The sequence below is a fragment of the Lagenorhynchus albirostris genome, chromosome 9 (genome assembly GCF_949774975.1).
Source record: "Lagenorhynchus albirostris chromosome 9, mLagAlb1.1, whole genome shotgun sequence".
Classification (NCBI taxonomy): Eukaryota; Metazoa; Chordata; class Mammalia; order Artiodactyla; family Delphinidae; genus Lagenorhynchus; species Lagenorhynchus albirostris.
Genome location: NC_083103.1, coordinates 88,085,731 through 88,111,213, shown reverse-complemented (window position 1 = coordinate 88,111,213; position 25,483 = coordinate 88,085,731). Strand labels below are relative to the sequence as shown.

Here is a 25,483-nt window from a genome sequence, read left to right as displayed (position 1 = left end):
TTAGCATTATTACTAATGCTATGTTGATGCTGCAGTAAAACAAACACACAAACAGAACAACGTGCAGTAACAGGGCTGGGAACACAAATAAGCTGAGAAGCCTAGATTCAAACTTCATTTTCAGTTTCTAAAGTGTTTCCAAGTTAGATATTTCCAAGTTTGGATGTCAGGAAAAAGAAAAAACGGTCCCCAGAGGCCACATGCAGAAGAAGGGCTGTAGACACAGACTGACTAACATTCTGTTTCCTGCTTTTTATTTGATTTGATTCTTTGAAAAAAATAGATATAAGAATAGCTGTTGCGCAGCCCAGCTCGAGGCTGGCATAGGCGGGCTTTGAAAAGATTTTGTACTTTCTGTCTCTTTGTGATGATGTTTGCTGCTGTACAGAGCAAGAGAAACAGAACCTAGAGGCTGGTTTCCCAAGCTCCACAGTAACTACCCCACCCCCACCCCACCCGCCAGTGAAAGCACTGTCCCTTGAAAGTCAGTTGTAACAATCAGTTGTTTATTTTCTATTATGTGCCAGACGCTGGACAAGGTGCTTTCTCAGAAGTTCCAGCCAGGTGAGGGACTGGGATAAGGGATATAGCCCAAACTGCAGATCCAACAGGGGATCTCATGCTCACCCCCAGGACCTGAGCTGAGCACTTTCACAGACCTTCTGAGTGTTTTCCTTACAGAAAATAGACTTTTGCTTCTCTCTTCTTTCCCATTCTTGTCAGTTCAGGGTTCGTTCGTGCATCCTAATAACCATATATTTCATTTTCCACCCACTCGGCCTCCTTGCTCCTTCCCACTCGGTCCGGGGAAAACTCATAAACGTCGTTGGTCACGAAGCCACTCTCCATGCTCACCAGCGTCACGAACCCGCTTTCGGATGGGTTCATGGCCACGTTGTCATAGTCACAGGACACAGTGTCGGGAGTGGCCTCTCGCGAGCGCGCTCGGAATGAGATGTTCTTCAGGTCCGGCCGGGTCTCGGCTAGATCAGCTTCGCTCTGCTTTCGTATGACATTGTAAACCTCTAGGTCCGGGCTGTTCCCCGGCTGAGGAGCGGGCCAGGTGGGGCACTGCTCCTTCGTGCTGGGGCCTGGCTGCCCCCGTTTCCTAGGAGTAAAGAGAACCAGGGCTCAGTGGACAAGGGGACTGAGAACATCCCGGTGCCCCTGTGCAGGCAGGAGGGGGTCATTCTGGGCAGTCACTACACTGCACTTCTCACCTGCCTCAACCTACAGGTCAAGGTTTCGGGTGGGGTGGGAATAAAAGAGGAAAGTGTTGTTATGTATCTATCACTCACTGCTGCCAGAGCACAGAACGGAGGTGATGACTCTGGGATCCCCAGAGCCTCCAGAGGGTCCATGGATAGAATTGCATGGGGGAAAATACCACATTTAAAAAAATCCATCTCTAAGTGAAATTGAGCTTGTCCTGCAGTTTTGAATGTGGGCAGTTAACCTGAGTCGTAATAGCTTTTTTTGTTTTTGTTTCTGTTTTTTTCTTTTTGGCTGCACCACTCGGCTTGTGGGATCTTAGCTCCCCTCGGCAGTGAAAGCACGGAGTCCTAACCACTGGGCCACCAGGGAATTCCCACTAGTAATGTCTTGACTTGTTCACCAACGGAAATCATAGATATTTTCATATCACATCACAGTTATGACTTAAGATGTCTTAAAATATTTTATGCTCATCTCTACTTCAATATTATGATACTTATACTCACCACTAAATAAAGAAGCATTAATAAAGGAGCACGTGTATTACCGTTTCACATTAGTTGTTGGAGATATTTTGCTAAACTATATAACAGCATTATTCCTTCCCTTGTAATCCAGTGTGATTTATTTTATGCATTTAAAAATATTGTTCTGGGAAGTGATCCGTAGGCTTCACCAGACTGCTACAGGGGTCTGTGGCACAAAAATGGTTACAACCCCGAGACAGACTCCAGCTTCAAAGCCACAATCCCACATTGTGGTGAGGTGCTAAATAGATAGGTAAGGGAGGGAAATCAAGACCCAACCACAGAGTAAGCAGTTAGAAAATATATTTGCAAGTTTTTGAACTGAACTCTATTTTTAGGTTAAAAGGAATTAACTAATGAAAATGATCATAGGAAGAGATAACAGTTTTGAGTGCTTACTATATACTCATTCTGCATATATTAACTGCTTTAATTCTTCTAATAATCCTATAAGGAAGTTATTATTAAATGAAGCAGGATCTTCATTGGAATCTTACTAGTTTATCTCAAATTGGTCATCAAAGGGAGTCAAGTCTTAAACTGCACCTTTGCTTTCCTTCTTCTATGTAGACCATGATGATGGGGAATAAAAAGGTAGCTGAGAAGACCTCTGGTTACCTCAACAATGGTGGCACATGATCCACTAACAGAGGTGCTTTAGGCTACTTAGTGCAGCTATTTTGTAGCAATCTACACTTGTGAATTCAATTAAAAGTCAATTAAAAGGATTTGGCTATTTCATTTTGAATTAAGTGGTTTAGTTTCAGTGGTTTGCCAGGCTTTGGAACAGTCGTTTTCAAAGGGCTCACTATTCATTCCTTCACTCACCCAACAAGCATTCCTGGAGTGAGCGCATACATGCATGAGAGCACTTTGCTGAGTGATGTGTGGATGCACAGATGAATAACACAGTCTCACCCCTCAAGTCGTTTAAAATCTTCCACACACACAAAAATTAAAGAATGTAAGATCACTCTCTTAATCATAGCTAAGCACAATGCTTAGTACTTCTGAGTGCCCTGAGCCCATCAGAAAATTTACTCTCAAATCTGTAGAAGTGATTGTCTTGGAGCTGCTGTGGCTGTTAATGAAGTCCAAATCTTGAAGAGTTCAGAAAACACAAAGGTTTACATGATGAAGGTTTTACTTGCCTCCTTCTACAGATCCAAACCCAACATACACCTGTGGTGACCACAAAGAAGAGAAGGGGGACGCTGGGGATTAGGATGTAGGCAAGATTCAAGGCAGCTTCTGAAAAGAAAAGCACACTTTATCAGCACTGGTGGTGTTTCTGTGTGCTTCAAAACAGACTTAAAAAAGCATAATCAACACAGAGCATTCCAAGGAGCGCATTCTGGAAGGAAACAGATATGGTTACCCAGACAGCAAAGTCTTCCAGTTTCAATAAATGAGGCTTTTCTACCTGTCCTATTATCTGAAGTAACAGAGAGAAAAGAAGTTTACATTTTTGGGTTTCTTGCAAATATAAGATGGGCAGTTTTGTTAATTAAGAATTTTTTTCAGACGAAAGAGGTTATCTCTTTTCTCATTCTTCCTCTTTGTTAACAAAGATGAGGCTGCTTGGGGGTGCTGGTGTCTTTGACTCTAAGGACAGAAACAGTAGTTTCCAAGGTGGGATCAGGGAGAGGGAGGAAAAAAGAAACAAGCCAGAAGTCTCGGTGTTATTGCCAGGAATGAGAAGGTCACGTGTAACACATGAATCAGACTGTAGAGCCTTACTGACGTTTCTGACTGCTAACTGGATCCAGCTGGGCCCATGAGCAGCGACTGTGGAGGGCACTTAGAGATCTACCATCCTTACCTTTCCTAAGACTTAAGTCTTAGAACCAGAGAATTTTCCCTCAAGGGGCTTTGGGAGGAATCAATGATTGGGGACTGATCCCTTTCCTACCCCTACTGGTTAAGATTCTCAACCATCCAGAGGCCGTGGCTTTGTTTTTCTGTGAGGCTACAAACCTGACAACCACCAAAAAACCCCTCCAAACAAAACCTACTTTAAATACCACTGTAGTAACAATGAGCAATAAAAATGCCACCCACTGCTGCACAGCACTTTGGATTTTTTAAAAAGCATTTTCACACATTACATCTGTTGTATAATAAAGAATTTGACTGGGCTTTGTCCCTGGTACCTGGGCGGGAGGCTCTAAATCTTTGGAATTTCTCGGAAATAGGAGTAACTTCCTTATTCATGAGCCCTTCAGACCAGATCAGAGTTTATACTGACAGAGATGTCTCAGGATGGGGGCTGTTGGGGCCTAGGGGGTGAGTTCAATTACACGGCCAACGATCAAATCAACTGTGCTACGTAATGAGACCTTAAGAAAATCTCTGCACGCCAAAGCGCGGTGGAGCCTTCCGGCTGGTGAACACGTTGATTTGCCAGGAAGGTGATTACCCATCCTGGTTCCACAGGGAGAGGACACAGAGAGTCCCCATTCGAGACCCTCCCAGACCTTACTGTATGTGTTTCACCTGGCTGCTTCTGATTTGTAACCTTTATAATAAAACATAGTCATAGGTATGGTGTTTTCCTGAGTTCTGTAAGTTGTTCTAGTGAATTATTGAACGCGATGGGGCACTCCCTGGAATTGTAGCCAGTTGATTAGAAGTGTGGGTGGACTGGGGACCCCTGAACTTGTGGCTGATATCTGAAGTGAGGGCAGTCTTGATGGGGACTGAGCCCTTAACCTGTAGGGTCTGTGCTAACATGGGGTGGCTAGTGTCACAACTGAATTGCAGTACTGCACTATCCTGTTTCATTTTATGGACACAGAAATGCTCTCAGGTAGGTGAGAAAAATGTTATTACTTCTATTATGCAAATAACTAAACTGAAAAATTAAGTGTTTTTTAAAAATTTGCCCAGTGACAAAACTCAGATCTTTCTTTTTTGTCTTAATTGAAATATAGTTGACATATAATATTATGTTAGTTTCAGATGTATTCTATACTGATTTGACATTTGCATACATTATGAAATGATCACCATGATAAGTCTAGTAACCAGCCCTGATCTCCCTCTTGAAACTCGAGGTGAGAGTTGAGGTTAGCACTCCAATTAGCACTCCAATTTATCACTCCATTTTCTTTTATCTTTTATGTCCATTTCCTCTGTTTGTCTCGTAAAGAAATATTAATCATGGCCTGGGTCTTTCTGCTCTTATTTCTCTACATCCATTCTCTAGTTCCCCTCCCCCCAGACAACTTCTGGGAGGTTCTCAAGCCTCATCTGTCTTCATGCAGATCTTTTTTTACCTCCTGTCTTGTCTAATCGCCCCAATTGTCTTAGGATAGCTCCATTTGTGTATTTCACTGACAAAATCTAACATAAAATGCAGTTTTTACAAAGTCATAAGTGCTCTGTCTGGTTCTATTTTTAAGTTGCTGTGGGAAAGAACCAAGTAGGGTATATAATCATGGGGAATTCGTGATCAGGAGAGTCCTATTATCTATTTTTCTCTGGGAGAGTTCTGTACATACCTTTGCTTTCTTTCAGTGTTTCTGTGGCATCTTCTTTCTCTGTGTCTTCTGGAAGTATGGGCATTGCTGTCTCTGTTCCTTCACCTGGAGAGAGACACATGGACTTGAGAACCTGGAGAAAGGCATCAAAATCCAGATATTCTCTGAGGTCCTACCAGCTTCAGGGTGGGATGCCAAAAAGTACCAGCATTGTGACCAGTGCCATTTATAAACCCAGGGAAGTAAAAGAATTGAATTTGCTGACCTAGAGTTTACTTGTCTTTATCTTTCTGGTGAGACTTGCTGCGAAGAATCATGTACGGACACAACCAGCAGGCAGCTGACATCAAGGCCCATAACGTACTGAAGTGCCAAGGGGAAGGGCCAACAACTCACTTCTAGGACCATAAATTATCAGTTTGACTTGCTTCTTGGATCATTAGACTGGATTATTCCTTTCATATTGTCAGTAATGACAAGTAACATCCCAAACTGAATTTGCAACTATTACTTTTCAGATATTTGAGAGAAAGACAACGCTAGTGAGATTAATGAACTACTGGCCATGTCCAGTGTGGCATATACCTGTCCAAAGGGTCAGGGTTAACACCAGTGGTCTTTCTGCTGAATAATCTGGTTTAAAGAACACGTGGTTCTAAACCTGTGAAAAGCTTCTAAACCTGTGAAACAGCCCAAATTAACTCAAATCTCAATTGACAGTCTTACCTCCAGGCCTTGTAGAAGGAGCTGTTGGTTTCTCTATAGCAGAAAGAAACAAGAATGAGAGCAATAAGTAAATTTCCATGTCATCTGAATGAAGATGGCCAGAGCATGGCATCCATTTATTTGTTCATTCAGTTGTCCAATAAATTTCATTTAGTATTATCAGACACTAGAAACCAGGTTAGTAAGTCCAAAGAATCTCTTCTGCACAAAGACTAGCCTTTCCCCAGTTTTACTTGGGCACTTTTTCTTTTTTAAAAAGTAAACTTTTTAGTTTTAAAACTAAGAGTTTTAAATATGAGAATTTCCAAATATACGCAAAAGTGGAAAGATCAGTGTAATGAACCCCTATGTACCATCACGCAGCTTTAACTCTTAGGAACACATGGCTAATCTGGTTTCAACAATAATCCCCACTCCTCCCTGGCTACACCCAGGCCTGCGCTGTTGTAAAGCAATCCAAGACATTTGATCAATTCCTACTGGGGATATTTTAGAGCAACAAATACTGATCTCCAAGCAGTGGAAGTGGCCTGGGACCAAGGAGACCACGGCCAGCCCCAAGGCAGAGCCTGGTGACCTAGAACACGAGTCATTTAAAATATTTCTAAGAGCCTCAGGATAGTCGGGCTGCACAGACGACCTACATCAATGTTTTTACTTTTGGCTGAAAGTGTGTCAGCCTTTTGTACTAGCGGTGACTCTACACTGATCAGATGCTCTGGGTTCAGAGCGTCAGGGTCCATAAGGTCAAAATTTTAGAATTCACAGTCCTAAGGCCAGGATGTCAAAGCTATTCTGAAGTTTTATTCAGAAAGGAAACTTTTAATTGCGTGTGTGTGTAGAGATGATGCAAATCCATTCATTTATTAAAAATGTCTGCTATATGATAGAAACAGCATCATGCTCTAAATGTTTTATTAAAAACAAACACAATTTATCCTGATAATAGCCTGATGAAGTGAGTGCGGTTCTGAATTTGCATGCAAGGAGACTCAGGTACAGGGAGATTAAACACCTTGCTCAAATCTCACAGCTAATAAGTAACTGAACTGGGATTTTAATTTAAAAAATTCAAATGAAAAATTAAAATCACAAGGAGACAAACTCTGTGCTAGGTATTAGAGATACAACAGCAAGTGAAAAGTAGTCCCGGCCCTCTAAGGAACTTATATTACATAGGATGGGGAAGTACAGGAGAATATTAACACGTTAATTTTGTGATATATTGCAATACATCATATATTCAAAGACATTACACGATGTAGTCATTTTCTTGTCCCTCCATAGTTCAATCCACTGGGCAAAACTGCAGCGAACATGGCAAATTAACGCAGCACTTCCATCAATTGCTGCAATGGTCTGTGACACATGGCCTCAGATGATTTGTCTCTGATTTCCACTGAATGCATCTATGCCTTTAGCACACCCCAGGTGGAATCAAGTGATCAGATCTGGCTAGCATACCACCTACTCTATGTGGTCATGTTGTCAAATCTAGTTTTAGATGCTATCTTTCAACCTGTCCCTTGCCCTCTGGTATAATGGGATGTTGTGCCATCCTGTTGCAACCATACTGGGTGACCTTCCCCTAGCCCATCAAGCGCAGGGATTAACTGGTCAAACATGTATATTTCCAGACCTCATGCCAACCATATAGTGAAGGGGACAAACTTGTAAACAGGCAGTTAAAGTACTGTGTGTGTGAGGTGTTATGATCCTCACGGGAGGAACACTTAACCTAGTTTTGAGGGGCCCTGGATGCTTCCCAGAGGAAGTGATTTTTTAAAACTTCTTATTTGGAAATAATTTCAGATTTATGGAAATTTGCAAGACTAGTACAAAGAATTCCCATGTATCCTTCACCAAAATGTTACCATTTTATCACGTTTCATTTATATGATTATTCTCTCTCTCTCTTTATATATATCCTATATATTTATATCTACAAGTCTATATCTAAATCTGTACACACACACACACATACACATATATATATATTCACATACAGACGCATCCATAACTTTTTTCCTGAGAATAAGCTGCGGCCATAGTTACCCTTTACTCCCTCAATACTTCAGTGTGTATTTAAGATGGGAGGGGGGCAATACTCTAACATAACCATAGTACAATTATCAAAACCAAGAAATCAACATTGATATATATATTAACCAATCGACAGATCGTATTCAAATTCTGCAGATTGTCCTAATAACGCCCCTCATAGAAAATCACCATTGTCATCATCATCATTATCATCAAGGATCACCTACTGCACTTGGTTGTGACGAGAGGTGATGTTTAACCTGAACCTGAAGGCTGAGAATGAGCTGACCAGGAAAGAGGGAAGGGTGTTCCAAGCACTGGAAACAGCAGTTAAGAGCTCTTGGGGAACTTCACAGGGGGCAGAGGGGAATGGGATCGGGGAGGAATAAGAGTGGTAAGAACTGGGGCTGGAGACAGGCAAGGGTCTGATCAAGCCAATTTTTTATGGCGTGCTGAGGTATGTGAACTTATCCTGAGGAGGGGGGCCACGTAAAGGCAATTTGTTAGTCTTTCTCTGTGTGCCCACTTCTCTCTGCTGGATCTATTCTTGGTCCTTCTCTGTGTCCTGGAGGCTGAACTCTATGGACTGTGTCTTGCAGCTCCCTTGTCCTTTTGCTCTTTTTTGGCTGCGTTGGGTCTTCGCTGCTGCACGCGGGCTTTCTCTAGCTGCAGAGAGGGGGAGAGCGGGGGCTAATCTTCATTGCAATGCGTGGGCTTCTCACTGCAGTGGCTTCTCTTGTTGTGGAGTATGGGCTCTAGGTATGCAGGCTTCAGTAGTTGCAGCACGCAGGCTCAGTAGTTGCGGCGTGTGGGCTTAGTTGCTCCACAGCATGTGGGATCTTCCTGGACCAGGAAAGACCTTCCCAGACCTTCTCAAACCCATGTCCCCTGCATTGGCAGGTGGATTCTTAACCACTGCTCCACCAGGGAAGTCCTGTCCTTTGGTTCTTGATTGGACTTAACCAGTAGGAGGCAGAAGCAGGAGATTAGAGAGTAGGAGAAGAGAGGGGTCCTGGCAGTTATCCCCCAGGCCCCCTTCCCACGTCACTGTGGTTTGACAGCAGCTGCGTTCTCTGGTTACAGCTCCTATTGGGCGGCTCCTCTTCCATGACTCCAAGCTTTCTCTGGAGTCCCTCCCCTTTGCTCCTTGAAACCTGGGGGTAGTAACAACTTCCCATTGTAGCTAATTCCTGGGCACTTCACCATCTCATGCTCTGTGCCCACACCTTGGCAAACATCATTTTATTATACTCTTCTCATTAAACCCTTTGAGTGTGCCACCTTTTTCCTGCCAGGACTCAGTCTAAATCAGGCAGTAGCAAAATTAATAAAGATTATGATTAAAAACAAAACCTAACTAGGTTCAAAGTACAAAAATAAAAGGCTATGAAAACAAATGTCAAAATCTCACATTTCAGAAAATATTTAAGAAGTACAACATTTTAAATCATGGAGATAATAGGATATGAGGAACAAAAGTGATGGGCAGCCAGTTTGTAACAAGCACCTTGCTTTAATTGCTCTAAAAATGTGCCCTGCTAAGCCAGCCTCAGTCCTTGCAACCTCCCTGCCTGAGACAACTCTGTATGGTGGGGAAGGCCAGGTCTTTGGAGAGAATTCATCCGAAGGGGTGAAGAGGGAGGAAAAACAACTTTAGCAGCAAAAGCACAGTCAAATTCAGACAATTTAAAAATGACAGGATTGTTTAGTCCCTCAATAGATGTAACTAACAAGTCATTCTACTTCTGTCAGGAAAGGATGCAGAATTGGGGTCAAGCAGTTGGCTTCAGGGAGGTGAGAAACTTCCATAACAGATCAAAAATCACTTCACGTTTAGATCAAAGTCCAACATAATGGAGGAGTTTGGGAAACCTCAGCACAGTGAGACTACAGGCTTGTAGCCAATTCAAAACCCTTCACAGATTTAGAAGCAAACGTCAATTAAATTTGCAAGGCATGTATTTAGAGGGTGCCCTACGGAGCAGGATGATGCCCTGCTCATCAAAGTGACTTCTATCTGCCCAGTGTCAGTAAAATTGGTGTATTTTATCATCTACCTCCTCTGGTCATTATTCTGTTTCCTTAAAGCCCCAGAAAATAATGTCACGTGGCTGGTAGAAGACTTGCAGGAACAATGGCCAGCTTCCTTTCATATTTCTTCTTTACAGTAAGTCCACTACATACGAATGAGTTCCGTTCGGAGAGCACATTTGTAAGTCCAACGATGTTAGCCTAGGTATCCAACTAACACAATCGGCTATATAGTACTGTACTGTAATAGGCTTATAATACTTTTCGGACAAATAATACATAAAAAACAAACAGAAAACATTTTAAATCTTACAGTACAGTACATTTTAAATCTTACGGTAAAGTACAGTACCAGCTGCATCGCCACTGCTTTTACACTTGCTTCAGGACATCCTGGGCTTGAAATAAAGATACTGTACTACTATACTCTATACAGTACTGTACACTAAAGTACACAAAAGCACAACCACTTGTGGAGGATGTGCGCATGTGACAATGTACGCCAGACACGTGAACTAACTTACGGGACTGGACATGCAAACGTAGGTTTGCATCTTTGAAAGTTCACAACTTGAAGGTTCGTATGTAGGGACTTACTGTATTCCAAGCTCTTACAGCATACAATCTCATATCTCGAAGGAATAAGAATTATAATTGTCCACTTGGAGGGCTTTTTGTTTCTTGAAGTTCTCATAATTCTTGCCTTATCATACATAAATTAGACCCTTCCATTTCTTCATCCTTTCTCTTAGCATCTAATACCCCTCTCCTGTGCTAGAATTATTCCTCAGTGAGGAAGTGTCACTACATCTCCCTTCACAAGAACTCCCAATGTTTAACACTGCTGGCATTTGCAACAAGCTTTCGCAGAGACCACGTGACAAATTCTTGGAACCAGCAGCTGCTTATGAAATGAGAGAGGAGGTTGAGAATTCAGCCATATAACTTGGGAGAGGATTCATTACCAGCGGAATATTTGCAGATGAAATTGTTCTTCATGGTGCATCGGTCGTCATTCCACTGGAACATGTAGGGGCCCCCGATTCCGGCGGGTGCTGATGGCTGATGGTACATGACCACGCAGACCTCGCTGCCGCACGAAGGCTCATCCACATACCAGTTCCTGTAGGAAAGGGGTCAAGAGTGGAGGCAACTGGAGAAGGATACCACAAGACTTCAAAGCCTTTGTTTTCCTATCAAGTTCCACTAAGCCAGGAACTTAAGAGACAGGGAGGAACTGAAGTGCTTCCAGTAAGTAGAACCACACTTTCTAATATGGACATCACAATCAATCATCTGACATTTGCCTTTGCAGGGAGGGATATATTACCATATAATGTCTGCAAAGGAATTATGAGAAAAAGCAGCCAGCAGGGCAAGTCTGGATGATCTTATTTCTTTTTTGCTTTCGGCTGGGTTTTGTTTCTCTTTTTTTTAGAAATCAGATGCATTGAGAGAGGCATGGCTTATCTCATCCAGAGCTTGCCTTGCTTCCATCTCCCCATGCTTTTCAACAGCCATAGCTGCCTTCCTAGCTCTGAGGAGCAGATAGAAAATTCAAGCATCTGAGCAAGACTTTCCAACATGTAGAGGCTTCAAAGCAAGAGATGGGGTGGGGGCAAAAGCGGGAGGCCCAAGTAGTCTTCTTCAGGTTTTAAGTTGTTTCTACTTCATCAGGCCAATGAGCCCTTCTGTCAGCCTCTGCCGCCTGATTTCTTGTCTCTGTTTCCCTAGCTCCTGGATGGGGTGCACTAGCAGCCCCAATTGTACTTGAAATTAAATGATGCTGCCACCCAGTTGGATATGTGGGCGCCAGATTAAAGCCTTAGATTCCATAGATAGTTTAAATGCTGTGAGCACCCACCCCATGTGCTGACTCAGGGCTGGGCTTTGTAGTTCGCCTGTTACTCACCTAAGCAGTTTCCTTCCGGGGCCCAGATCTCCCCTGATGCTCGGCTATTGAGATGAGCCCTGCTGCTCTGCCTAGCTCTTGTCAGAGCCCCTCCTTAGGAGACAGCTAAGAGACAGCTCTCTGTGTAGCACCCTCATATGGCTCTGCTTGAGTCTTGTGCTGCAGTTCACCAAAAGGAAAATCCTCTGCTGAATCCACTGGGCTGAATTCGCCTGGATGGTAGCTGAGCTTGCAAGTCTGCTTGGACACTGTTTGGAGAGCTGGAGATCCTGACTGGGGCTGGGCTCTGCACCTCATTAGTCACCTCCAGGCAATTTTCCAACCCTGTTGGTAGACCTCCTGCTTGCCTGTTCTCCTCCCCACTGGCCCTATGGCTTTATGTTATTTTATTTCACAGGTGATGGAATGGTTGGAATATTATGCCTGGCATCTAGTTACTGGACTTGAGCCAGGTTTCAGGCTTGGAACTCACTGCTAGAAGGAGGAAGACCCTGCAACACCACAGTAGGTGCACATGGTAATTTCCTCTATTCTCCCAAAGGGACCTATGGCCATTTACTCAAGTAACCATATGCTGGGGAAAGAGGAATACCCAAATATTACAAAGACTGCTGGACACAGAGTGCAAGTCAACACTGATACCCAAAGACTTGAAGTGTCATTAAAACTACCCTTTTGAGTGAGAGCATATTGAGGCTAAGTAGTAAATGGAGTTCTGGCCCAGGACTGAAATGGGAGATAGATGGGCCCCTGGGCCGGACAGCTGGTGTTTGTCAAGTGGAATAAAATTGAAGCTTTGTTCTCACCCAGACACTCCAAGGACAAGGCTAGTGGCAGAAGCTGAGCTCTGCAGGAATAAAGAGATAAGATGACCACTCCTGAGGTCAAGGAAAACTTCTTTGTCTGCACATGCACAGAAAGGCTCCTTGAGGGTCAAAAAGGGAGGGGGCGCCACCCCATAATAAGCGTGGACATATCCCCACAGGCCTCTGTGGTGGAATCCATCTTAGCAAAAAGTCGCACATGCATATTAGGGAGGGTCCTAGGACTGGTCAGGTGTGAAAGAAGAAGAGAATTGGCCAAAGGTAAACAAAGATCCAGAAGGACTATCCTATATAAGGGATTTAAATCACCTCTTTACCGCGCTCCTCATTAGAGAGGATGCCCGAACCCTTTCTCTCTAGGTGTGTATTTCTGCCTTGCTTCTGTCTTAAATAAACGAACTGCTTCTCTGTGTGCTCTCCCACATGTTATGCTATGTCTCTAATAATAAACTTTGTACCTGCTTTTATAGTTTTTGCCTCCTTGAGAAACGCATTTTCCAGTGGGGGTAACAGCTAGGGGAACTTTGCTTCTAGCCTCTAGCCCCTGGTGGACTAGTGGCTAGGATTCCTGGTTTTCATCCAGGCTGCCCAGGTTCAATTCCTGGGCAGGGAACTAAGATCTCTCTTCAGGACCACTCACTGCTGTCTCTCTGAGATCAGGACCAGCTCACAGTGGACCCATCCAGTGGTCATTCCCCAGTCCTAAAATATATGAATTGAAAACTTATGGGGTAAGAGCTATAATAGTGGAGAAGGTCAAGTGGAAGCCTCTGAAACTGCACTCTTCCCTATTCTCTCCAAGATAGTAAATAGAAAACAATATCTTATCCAGGCGAAGATGACAGAAAGTAGTGCCACTCCTAGAGACCTAGAGAATGCAAGGATGGTATTCCCTGTCATATCTCTATATAATTCACTAGTCTGGCTCCTGCAAAAACCAGGCAGATCCTGAAGGATGACACTGGAGTAGCACAAATTCAACCAACTAGAAGTCTCAATTGTACCTACTATGCCATTTGTGGTATCTTTGCTAGAGCTGCTTAACACGTCCTTGGGTACCTAATATGCAGATTTGGTGAGTACATTCTTTTTCACCTGTATCAGAAAGAGAATCAGAAAACAGTCTGCATTTATTTGGAATGGACATCAGTATACCTTTATGGTCTTTCCTCAGGACTATACTAATTTTCCTACCCTCGGTCATAATATGATGTGAAAAGAGACTGCCTGGATATCTTGCAAAAAATCACACTGGTCCACCATGTTGCTGACATCACGCTAACTGAACCAGATGAGCAAGGACTGGAGGCCTTAGTAAGACTCAAGTGCTCCAAGGGTTGGAGTTAAACGTTTGAAGATTCAGGGGCCTGTTACTTCATGAAACTGGGTAGGTGTCTAGTGATCTAGAGAATGCCAGAACACCCCTTTCAAATTAAAGGTCAAATTACTTCATCTCACAATAATTTGAAGTGTCTTGCAATAATTTTAAGAAGGAAGCATAGCCTGGGGTAGGTCTCTTTGGGTTCTAGAGGTGGCATATTTCACACCTGGGAATACTGCTCTGGCCTATATACCAGTTGACATGAAAGACAGGTGTCTCTGAGTGCGGTCCAGAGCAGAAAAGGACTCTGAAGCAGTTCTAGGCTGTGATGGAAGCAGACTTCCCACTTGGGCCATACGATCCATCAGACCCTATTATTAGAGGTATCAGTGGTGAGAAAAATAATGCCATATAGAATCTGTACAAGCTCCAATGAGAGAATCACAATGCAAACCCTTAAGATACTACAGCAAGGCCATATCATCTATAGATGAGAAAAAAATCACCTTTTGCAAAGCAACTCCTGGCTTGATACTAGGCAAGGAGCACCAAGAGAACATGCAATCCACTTGCTCAATGTAAGAGAGACACTGTCAGACGTACCTAGTCAAAAGATTAGGCAGGCCTGGAATCAATTCATTACAAGATGGAAGAGGTATATTTAGGACCAGATGGCACTGTATGAACAGGTAGAGCAGACTGCCATGACATCTACCACTGTTGTACCAGAGCCTGTCCCTCAGCTTACACCTATAGCTGCATAGAGGAATCCCTTACGACTAGCTGATAAAGGCAGCCTAAGCTTGGTTCATGGATAGGTCAGCCAAGCATGGGGGTACAACTCCAAATGGGCAGCAGCTGTACTACAGTCCCACTCAGAGGTGGTTCTGAAAGATCAAGTGTTAAGGAAACATCCTCCCAATGGCCAGAGCTTAGCTGATATACCTAGTTAACCACTTAGTATAGAAAGAGAAGTTATTAGAGATTAGACTATATAAAAACTCAGGGGTAAAGGCAAAGAGCTTAGCCAGTTGATTAGAAGTCTAAAAGGATAAAGAGTGGAAGACTGTGGACAAGGAGCTCTTGGATAGAGTGATGTGAATAGACATATGGGAGTAGGGGTAAAGTATGAAAATCTATCATATGTTAAAGCCCACCAAAAAGCCTCTAGCATGGAAGAGGCACTAAACAACCAGGGAGACAAAATGACTTAGCCAGTTGATGTCAGCCAGCCTGTTATCAGCTGCCCCAGCTCTGGTATAATAGATACATACTAGGGTAGCCATGGTGGCAGGGATGGAGGCCATGCATGGGCTCAACAGTAGCCGTTCCCACTCACCAAGGCTGATCTAGCTACTGCCCAACAACCAGTCTGCTGGGAACAGAGACAAGCCTAGAATCTGTTAGCAAGTTGACTACATTGGACTCCTTCCATCCTGAAAGGGGCAATGATTCATGTTGATAGGAATAGACATACAATCTGGGTATGGGTTTGCCTTTCTAGCCTCAAGGCCTTAGCACCACTATCCAAATGCTTACACAGTCTTTGATCTACCAGCACAGAATTCCAAATAAGATCTCATCAGACCAAAAAACCTAGTTTATAGCAAAGGAGATGTGGGCGTAGGCAGGGGATTTACTAGTCACATCACATATTCACCCATCCTGAAGCTGCCAGTTTGACAGAGTGACGGATGAACTTGTTGAAAACACAGCTGAAGCACTAGCTTAGAGGCAATACTTTGTGAGGATGAGCCAACATCCTCCAAGACACAGTGCACATTTTGAATCACTGACCTTTGTATCATCCTGTGTCATCCAAGAGTATTCTGGGGTCTGGGAGCCAAGGGATGTAGAAGAAAAGTTTGAAGCTAACAGAGGTTGGTTCATGAGGTTAAGGAAAAAAGGCCTCTCTATAACAGAAAAATGCAAGGTGAAGCAGTAAGTGCTGATGTAGAAGCTGAGGCAAGTTATCCAGAAGACCTAGCTAAGATAATTCATGAAGGTGGCCAAACTAAACAGCAGATTTTCAGTGTAGACAAAACAGCCTTATAATGGAAGATACCATCTAGGACTTTCGTAGCTAGAGAGGAGAAGTCAATGCTTGGCTTCAAAGAGCAGAATGACTCTTGTGTTAGAAACTAATGCAGCTGGTGACTTTAAGTTGAAACCAGTTCTCATTGATCATTCCAAAAATCCTAGGACCCTTAAGAATTATGCTAAATCTACTCTGCCTTTGCTCTATAAATGGAACAACAAAGCCTGGATGGCTGCACAACTGTTTACAATATGATTTACTGAACATTTTAAGCCCACTGTTGAGACTTACTGTCAGAAGAAAAGATTCGTTTCCAAATATAACTGCTCCTTGACAATGCACCTGGTCACCCAAGAGCTCTGATGGAGATGTACAAGGAGATTAGTGTCGTTTTCATGCCTGGTACCACAACATCCATTCTGCAGCCCGTGGATAAAGAAGTAATTTTGACTTTCAGGTCTTATTGTTTAAGAAATACATTTTGTAAAGCTATAGCTTATGAAAGGAGGAGTAGCCCTGCTTACCTTCACTGGTAGTACTTACTTGGGGAATTTGTGTTTCTTGTCTCTGCAATGCTGAGCTCTGTGGGTTTAGAGGTCCTGGTATATTCTGGGGGAATCCTTCCACCAGAAGATACAGCAAGAGTGTTATTGAACTATGAACAATGGCTGCCACTTGGACATTTGGGGACTCTTGTGTCCAGGAACCAGCAGGCAAGAAGAGGAGTCATTCTCTTTGCAGGACCCTAATCATGAGGCGAAGTTGTCTCGGCTGTTACAAGCAGGGAGAGATATGTTTGATAGCCAGGTTATCTACTTGGGTACCTGTTGGTACTCATGTGCCCCATTTTGATGGTAAGCAGAAAAATGAAATCACTCCAGTGTAAGCAATGCAAGTTGACTAGGCCTCACACTCTTCAGGGATGAGGGTCTGGGTCCTGCCACAAGGTAAGAGAGCCATTGAGGCTCCCCGAACAGAGGGTGAGGGGAATCTAGACTGCACAGAGCAGGAGGGGGGTCAATAAATATCAGTCGTGGCGCTGGGACCAGCTGCATTGGTGGGGAGTGTAGTTCCTCCTAAGCTTCCTTTCTAAAGTTTCTCCCAGGAGAGAGGCCCACGAGAATCTTGGAGGAATGACTCCTGGAACTTAGATGAAGGTGTGGATCTGAATAGCATAATGGGTGAACTTCATGCTGTCTTGAATGGAATAGGTAATAAAGATATATTCTAATCTTCATTCTTTTGATTGAAAATGAGTTTAAATGTTTTCCCCATATGACTGTTTACCAGTTAGACTTTCTATTTTGTGAACTGTTTGCTCAGGTCTTTTGCCCCTTTATCTTTTGGGGTTTTACTGACTTATATAAACTTTTAGTGCTTTTTGACTTATATTAACTCTTTATTGTAAAAAGATCATAACTGTTAAATTTCTTACAACATTTTTCCAGTCTTATGCCTGCCTTTTAATTTTGATATTTTTTGACGTTCTTCCACGTCACTGCTTTTCTTAGGGAGGGAAGATGGCAATGCCATGGTGCTGGGGGGCAGGTGTGTGAAGTGAGTCCAGTGCTGTGGGTTTAGAAGGGCTCTACAAACTGCAGGCTTCCTTAAGTCCCCTCTTGGTCAATCCAGAGAATTAGATCTTGGCTCTAATTTCTTGCCTGTCATCATAATTTCCTGCAGTCTGGAGCCCTTCAGCCCCACAGGCCTTCAATCTCTCACTGGGTCAGCAATCCCACTCCTGGGCATACATCCAGAGAAAACCATAATTCGAAAAGACACATGCACCCCAGTGTTCACTGCAGTACTGTTTACAATAGCCAAGACATGGCAGCAACCTAAATGTCCATCAACAGAGGAAGGGATAAAAGATGTGGTACATATATACAATGGAATATTACTCAGCCATAAAAAAGAACAAAATAATGCCATTTGAAGCAACATGGATGGATCTAGAGATTGTCATACTGAGTGAAGTAAGTCAGACAGAGAAAGACAAATATATGATATCACTTATATGTGGAATCTAAAAAAAAGGTACAAATGAACTTATTTACAAAACAGAAATAGAGTCACAGATGTAGAAAACAAACGTATGGTTACCAGGGTGTAAGGGGGTGGGGGGAGGGATAAACTAGGAGATTGGGATTGACATATCCACACTAGTATATATAAAATAAATAACTGATAAAGACCTACTGTATAGCACAGGGAACTCTACTCAATACTCTGTAATGGCCTATATGGGAAAAGAATCTAAAAAAGAGTGGATATATGTGTACATATAACTGATTCACTTTGCTGTACACCTGAAACTAACACAACATAGTAAATCAATTATACTCCAATAAAAATTAAAAAAAAAAAATCTCTCACTGGGGTTCTAGTCCAAAAGGCCGGGCAGCCAGAACGACTGACTTCAAGCACTGTGTGCCACTGAAGCTGTGCTTCTGGGCCACCCTCCTGGACAGAGCTCTCTGGGCCTAGGTTAAGGCTGATTTACCACCTTCGCCCCACTGCTTTGGTCAGTGGCCCTGCCAGTACTGCTATCCCCTCAGGGCTCTGCCTGGCTGGGACTTCTCTTCCACACTGACTGGCACTGTGGATCCAGCCTGCCTCTTTTTGCAGCTACATCAAGTGAGTTAGCTGCTGTGAGTTCCACACACTTACCTAAATGTTGCTGTGCTGCCATCGATCCAGGCATAAAGGTCCTGGCAGGCTGTGCCATTGCTTTGTTTCTCTTCACGCCTCCTAAGCCCAATCCAGAAATCACCATCAGAAGCCAGGAGGTTTTCAATGAACTTTTCTATCAGTCTCTGTTCATCTTCAGACTCGATGCTGACTAGCTGGCCCCCATCTCTCCTGCAGGCTGCTCTGGCTTCCTCAAAGTTCAGTCTTCGAGAAGCATCATGGAAGTAGATGACTTCATAACAAGGCTTCTGCGTTCCTCCCCGGCAGACTGGCTGACCTAGAGAAAAAAAGAAGCCTACCTATTTTAGTGCCCCCAACATATACCAGAGCAGGGACGCTTGGAGGCATCTGAATGAAGCTGCAGGAATTCTGATTACTCATCAGTGGCTTGTTTTAGTGTCATTAAGCTCTCAGAGCAAATTAATACCCCTTCCAGTGTGGAGACACAGTGATTTAGACTCCATGTTTTCTTTGTTCCATTACAGATTATTGAAAAGCAGACATTTAAAATTAATCTTTAAAAGAGAGGTAGATGAAGATTTATGGTTTCACTTAAAGGCAAACAAATAACACTTCCATGCCATTAGGGAGTTGCAGGAGACTAAGTGTGGCTTAAAGTGAGTTATCTCTGTTTGGGGGTTCCTTCAGGTAAGAGAGGCATTCTGAAGTCAGGCGTGGGCTCCTCTACCCTGGAACCCTCTGCGTATGTATCAATAGCAGTACTGAATATTCACCCAGTCTACGGTATAAGCAGAAGATAAAAGCATCAGATCCATGGGGTTTTCTGCTACTGGTCTTGCCTAAAGTCAACAGCTAAGGTTCAGTGAACTCTTACTGTGTGTCATGTACTATGCTAAGGGCTTTTGCATTTACATACATACCTTATCTCATTGAACACTCATAGTAATCCACTGTTGTAGATATTGTTTATGCCCCATTTTACAGATGAGAAAACTGAGGCTCAGAGAAATTAGTCTGGCTAAGGCCACATAAGCTATCCGTAGCATGACTTGAGTCAGAACCCAGATCTAATTACAAAGTCACAGCCATAACCACTGAACTCTGCTCCCCACGCCACCACAGGCTCAGGTTGCACTGGGAGCCCATGTAATATGTCTCATCTGACCGACACCCGAAGGGCTGAAGACCATCAAGGACAAATGGATGGGATTCTACTGAGGACGGATAAAAAATCATTCACCAGTACACACCACCCTGGCTTGTGTCTGGGTGTCTAAAGCTGTGCTGCACCCAAAACATTAGCCTCATCGCTCCTTCGTTAAGTCAGTATGTATTGCATGTACGCTCATGCCTGGCACTGTGCTAGGTGCTGGGAATACAGAAACACTTGCCGCTTCCTAACCCACAGGAACACACAGTATGTTTCTGGATCCAGATGTACAGTGAAAACCAGATTTCAACAAGGGGAATCCCTTGCAATGCAGAGCCAGTCTGTGGGCTGTGGGCGTGAATTAGTGCCATAGAGTGAGGAATAAAGGATTTTGGTTTGGGAACCTCTTCCCAGCTCTCATAGAATGTTCTCATTTTCCTAATTTGTTTTGCAACTGTGCACAGAGCCAGATAGCATTAGTTATTCCCCAAATTGTCCAGAATACAGAGCAAAAGGCCACAGGCAGTTAACTGCATTTTCAGTGCTTAAATGGGAACAGAGCACATACAGATAATCTGGAAAGCCCCTGTGAATTCTTATTTTCAGTTTCTTCTTTCATCGCCTTTGTAAAGAAATTTTCAATAAACAAGTTGTAAAAGTTTCGCTTCTTCTCCCTTTCTCTGTCACTTTTCTCCTTTTGCTGAATAGAGAAATTCTAACAGGACTGCTCCATCAGCAAATTAGGAGGCCTCAAAAGTGGGACATTCTCGCTAAGGAGGTGTTCCAGAGAGACTAGGGACCACTGGCCAGAGAAGCTGTGGCTGAGATGCTCCCTGGTGAGAAGGCTGGGTCAGCTCAGCTTTATGAGTCCTTAAAGGTGGCTCCAAATGAGGCAGCAGAGGAAAAACAAATGAGCCCCAGGCACCCCCAAGGTGGAGTTGAATTTACTGGCAGTCCCCACTTTTCCATCGTTGGATTATCAAGGGAAAACATAACACCTTAAACGAGTTTCCTGTATGGCCCAGCCTGGCCACACATCCCAAGTCAGCCAGTGAGTGCCAGAGGGAGCCAGAGCTGGAAGAAGGCCCAGGGTGCATCTGGTCCCCCTGCCTTCAGGAAGTGTTTCTCCCCTCTCATTTGCAGGAAGGGGAAGGGCGGCCACCGAGGACAGAGCCCGTGCAGCCGTCACCCAAACAGCTGAATTCGGTTACCCTCCCATTTTGCCACCCTGCACCCCACCCCATCCTGAAACCAACTTTAGATTCCTTCAATCAGCTTCGGAAGCACCGATAACGGAGCGGAGGTTTTCATTCCCCTCCATCCCTCTTGGCCAATCTGTTGCCTGCGAAGGAAACCTGAGACAGGGGAACGGACATCCCCTCCGCCGCCCCCCACCCCGCACCGCCCCGCCTCGACATGCAGAACAAATGGAAGAGGCAAGGAGCCAGAGCACTGTACCTCCTCTGAGGTCCAAGTCCGAGGCTGCAGTGACACGACAGGAGGAAGGAAGCAGAGAGAGTCATTCCCCTGAGTCAGGCGGGGCTTGCCCCGCGCTAACTAGGCTCCTTTCCCGATCTCTAAGCGCTCTTATTCCAGGCGCTGGATCCTTTCCCCCCAGAAGAGACCAGGAGTAACGGGCTGGGGTTCCCACGGCACAGCCGATCCAGAATCCCTACTGTACGCACCGTCTCCCGGGACAGGAGACCTCCCTGATGGGCAGGACAAGCCCTGCGTGGGGGTCCCGGGGACTACTGCGCCGCTTTCAGTGGAGCGGACCGAGGGGGCGCCTACTGGGGCAGTTTGCTCACTGCCCCATCTAGCCTACGTCTCTCGGTGTTATGGCAGCCCTGGGCGGGGAACGGACTTCGCGCGGTCCAGGACACGCAGGGAACCGGCGCTAGGCTCAGCAGCCGGGCGATTGCCCCTCTAGAAGTAGGGGGCGCCGCAGGGCTAAGTCCATTGGTGGGGCGGGGGCGCCACCCCTCCACCCACTCCGTGGAGGGCCAGAGAAGAGGCACCGTGGCCCTAAGGACGGTCAGCCTTAGGTGGGGTGCAGTGGGTGCCGCAGCCCAGCGCCCGGGAACCAGCCCCCGCCCCAGCGCGCGCGCACTCACCGCTTAGCAGGCGACCCGTCGCGCCCCGGAGCCCTGCCAGCAGCACTGCCAGCAGCACGGCCTGCAGCGCCGCTCCAGGCTGCATGGCCCGGCTCGGGTGCGCCTTCGGACGCCGGGGCGCTAAGGCGGTGGAGCGGGAAGACCGGCAGCGGCGTGCCCCGCAACTTCAACGGCGGGCGGCAGCAGCACATCCAGAGGACCGACGGACCCGGCGCCCGGAGGAGGCGGGGAGGGCGCGGAGCCAGTCCGTCGCCCCTCCGCCCTCTGGGACGTCACTGCGGAGAGGGCAGCCCCGCCGGCTGGCCCGCCCCCTCCAGGGCCTCCTCCAGCGCGCTCGGCGCCAGACACCCCGCCCGCCCGAGGGGAGCGAGCAGAGGAGGGGAGCCAGCTCCCCACCCCAATTCGAGCTTCCCATGGAAAAACTGCGTTTGCCCAGGGAGCGGGGACGAGGAAATCCAAGACTGGCTTCTCCGAAATCCGATGAAGACCGCACTGTGGCTAAAAAGACGACCGCATCTTGCCCCCACTCCTCAGGGGCACAGCCAGTTTCCCAGCGTCCTAGGCTCCGCAGTTGGGAGACGCAAACTCTGAGACCTGCCAGGGCTCGGTAGGCCGCTGTCCAGGCACTCAGGGCTACACCTGAGAAAGGAATGGCGGATGAAGAGAACAGATGCTCACGTAGGCAGGGTGACCACTAGCCAGGCAAATTTTGGGACAGCGTGGATAGCGTCCAGAGAGGCTAAGTTGGAGTTCTGGGTGAGAGGAGAGTGGACTTCCCAGAAGCCAAAGGGCGTTCTTGAGCCCAGCAAGGAAATAATAGTACTTTTTGCAGGGCACATGGGTGTAGGTGATTGTTCAGCCTTGTGGTAGAAAGGAGATGACCCCCTCACTTTTCCCCCAGGAAAGAGTGACCTCATTTCCTTTGGAAAAGCTTTCCTCACCAACCCAGCCCTCAATGTGTGCTCCTTTTTCTAAACTCCTACAATCGTCGTGTTTTACATTTACTTCTTGTTGTAAACAAAATGTTTTCAAATACATTCAAATAATAAAGTGAGCCTCCTGTCCAAAAACTAAAGTACTAAGTGCTGGGAGGTGGGTCTGATTTGCATTTTTCCCCTGTACCATGCTCTTGTGAAGCATGGCAGAAGCCCCATCTGGGCCACTGACTTCTGAGTTTTGGTCTCAGATTGAGCCATTGCAATTTTAGACAAACAGGCCTGATTGATCACAGGCTGGGGGATCTGTTTCAGTATCAGCTGGTAATACTGGGAAGCTCTGCTACTGCAGAAAGCAGCAGCATTGGCAGGAAGAGGGCTGATGTTTATGGCAAGTTCATTTACAGCCCGTCTTTATGTCTGAATTAGAACATTTCACATCCAAAATACATTCTTTTTAGAAATTCCTGATAATCAAAACAACCAAAGAGGGAGCTGATATGGTGAATAGAAGCACCTGAGTTGGCATCAGATATTGTTTCCAGTCCTGCTTTTCTTCACTTAATGTCTGTGTGGATTTCAGCAAGTTTCTTTGCCTAAATCAATTAACTCTTGGCAACAATAAAAGTTACCTTAACTTGTGAAGGTTTGATAAGGCAACTAGATATGTAAGTGTGCAGATAGCTGAGCACTTAATGTAAATTGCAAAGGATTTATTTCCAATATTATAACATCTGCTATAACTTAGAGAAGCTGTTACCTTGGCCCAAATAATTAAATTGTGCCCTGAGTTCTCCCTCTGATACCCTGGCCCTTGGTCCAGATAGACTTGGTTAAGGTATGCAGTTAACCTAATGCAGATTACAACAGTGACCCCAATTCTTCACCCCACCCTGTAACCACACCCTTTACTGTGTGACTTTGAAATTCTTCTTACTAAAGGGGCAGAGTATACTTCCCCATCCTTTGTCCTTGTGTTTGACTGTGTGACTTGTTTGGCCAACAGAATGAGCCAATTCTGAGCCTAGACTGGTAATGGCCTCACGTGTTTTTGTTGTTCTCTTGCTTCTCTGCCACTCTCTGAGAGGAACATAGCTCAGATATGCCACTGGTCCAGGTATATCCCGAAGAAGATATGTGGGGCAGAGCTGCCTCTGTCAATCAACGGACATGTAGCAAGAAGCAGACCTGCCCCTGCAGCCTGAAGCGGAGCTATCTGGCCAAACTTAGATCAGCCAAATCCTCCGTTGACCTACAGATATGTAAGCAATAATAAATGTTTATGATCACTTTGTTATTCAGTACTGTTGCAGCAATACCTGACCATTACACTTGGTAATGCAGAGAGGTGTCACTGGGGGAACACTGGTTGCTGAGAAGGCTCATAATGTAGAATTTTTCTTGGTAAAATTGTCTTGGTCCAGGGTCCAACCCTTAGTTTGACAAGCTCAAACCCAGTCTAAGTGACTAATATATTTACCTGTTGAGAAATAGAATCATCAGGTAAACCGATGTTTGCCTTGGCCTGTTGAGCACATACTCTCCCTCTGGGCGAAAGAAGATTTCTCAGTGAGCATGGAATCAGAGCAAAGGGAATTAGCTATATGGATTGAAAGTTTAGGCTTTGATAGCCTGCTATGTCCATCTTCACAAGAGAGAGCTATCTGTCTGGCAGTGAAAAACATCACCCTGGCAGGGTAACTTTTATTCTTGATAATGCTGAGATGAGATTACTAATTTTGTAACTTTCTAAATTTCCCTTCTCTAAGCCTGATTACCTTCCTTCTGTTCAAAACATTTTTTCTCCAAATAGTGTTGTGGCAGAAACATTTCTTTTAGTGATAGAGTCCTTGAATTCGAACTAGGCAGGTGTCCCTGCATCCACCCCCATTAAAGACTATTTCCCAGCCTCCCTTGCAGTTTGGTGTGTCCCTAATGATTAAGTTCTGACCAGTGGATCACTGGCTCCGCTGCTGGCACTGTGAATGGGAGATGCATCGTACGGAGGTTACGTCCAGGACTTGCAGGTGGAGGCCAGGAGTGAAGTGCACGGTGGTCCTAAATAGAGCTGGAGCCCTGGAGCTGCGTGTACATCCCTGAGTAGGTCTGCCAGTTGGACAATGCAGAAGGGACAAAGTCTTAACCTTCTCTTTTCCAATATATACCAAAGGGAATGATCTTTGAAAGTGAGGGAGATTGGCACTGGGATTATGTCCATGTGTATAAGACAAAGGAATGTTGAACCTAAAGATCTTTTTTGATCCATCTCCTAGAGTAATGGAAATAAAAATAAAAATAAACAAATGGGACCTAATGAAACTTCAAAGCTTTTGCACAGCAAAGGAAACCATAAACAAAACGAAAAGACAGCCCTCAGAATGGGAGAAAATATTTGCAAACGAATCAACGGACAAAGGATTAACCTCCAAAATATATAAACAGCTCATGCAGCTCGATATTAAAAAAAAAACAACCCAATCAGAAAATGGGCAGAAGACCTAAACAGACATTTC

The 25,483-nt window shown here is 44.9% G+C and overlaps 1 protein-coding gene across 3 annotated transcripts; it reads right to left on the bottom strand.

Annotated features, from left to right (window-relative positions):
• Nucleotides 1-485: 485 nt before the first annotated feature.
• Nucleotides 486-22,278, bottom strand: LAYN (layilin). Of its 3 annotated transcripts, XM_060160354.1 has the most exons (7): nucleotides 22,036-22,278; nucleotides 18,790-19,087; nucleotides 10,990-11,147; nucleotides 5,951-5,983; nucleotides 5,246-5,329; nucleotides 2,894-2,993; nucleotides 486-1,108 (listed from the first exon to the last, which is right to left on the bottom strand). In XM_060160354.1, exons 1-7 carry the CDS (start codon nucleotides 22,118-22,120, stop codon nucleotides 745-747), a joined length of 1,122 nt encoding a protein of 373 aa, XP_060016337.1. In that variant the 5' UTR covers nucleotides 22,121-22,278; the 3' UTR covers nucleotides 486-744. The 3 variants fall into 3 exon arrangements, with proteins under 3 accessions (XP_060016337.1, XP_060016338.1, XP_060016339.1); XM_060160355.1 differs by lacking the exons at nucleotides 10,990-11,147; nucleotides 22,036-22,278 and having other exon boundaries at nucleotides 18,790-19,026; XM_060160356.1 differs by lacking the exons at nucleotides 5,951-5,983; nucleotides 10,990-11,147; nucleotides 22,036-22,278 and having other exon boundaries at nucleotides 18,790-19,026.
• Between the last annotated feature and the right edge of the window lie 3,205 nt (nucleotides 22,279-25,483).

Excerpts from the sequence above, each read along its gene's own strand:
- LAYN (XM_060160354.1), bottom strand. The coding sequence starts at position 22,120 with ATGCAGCCTGGAGCGGCGCTGCAGGCCGTGCTGCTGGCAGTGCTGCTG. Across the intron at positions 11,148-18,789 it reads GGCAGCACAGCAACATTTAG|GAACTGGTATGTGGATGAGC; the intron begins GTAAGTGTGTGG and ends CCTTTCCTACAG. Across the intron at positions 2,994-5,245 it reads AACACTGAAAGAAAGCAAAG|AAGCTGCCTTGAATCTTGCC; the intron begins GTATGTACAGAA and ends TTTTCTTTTCAG.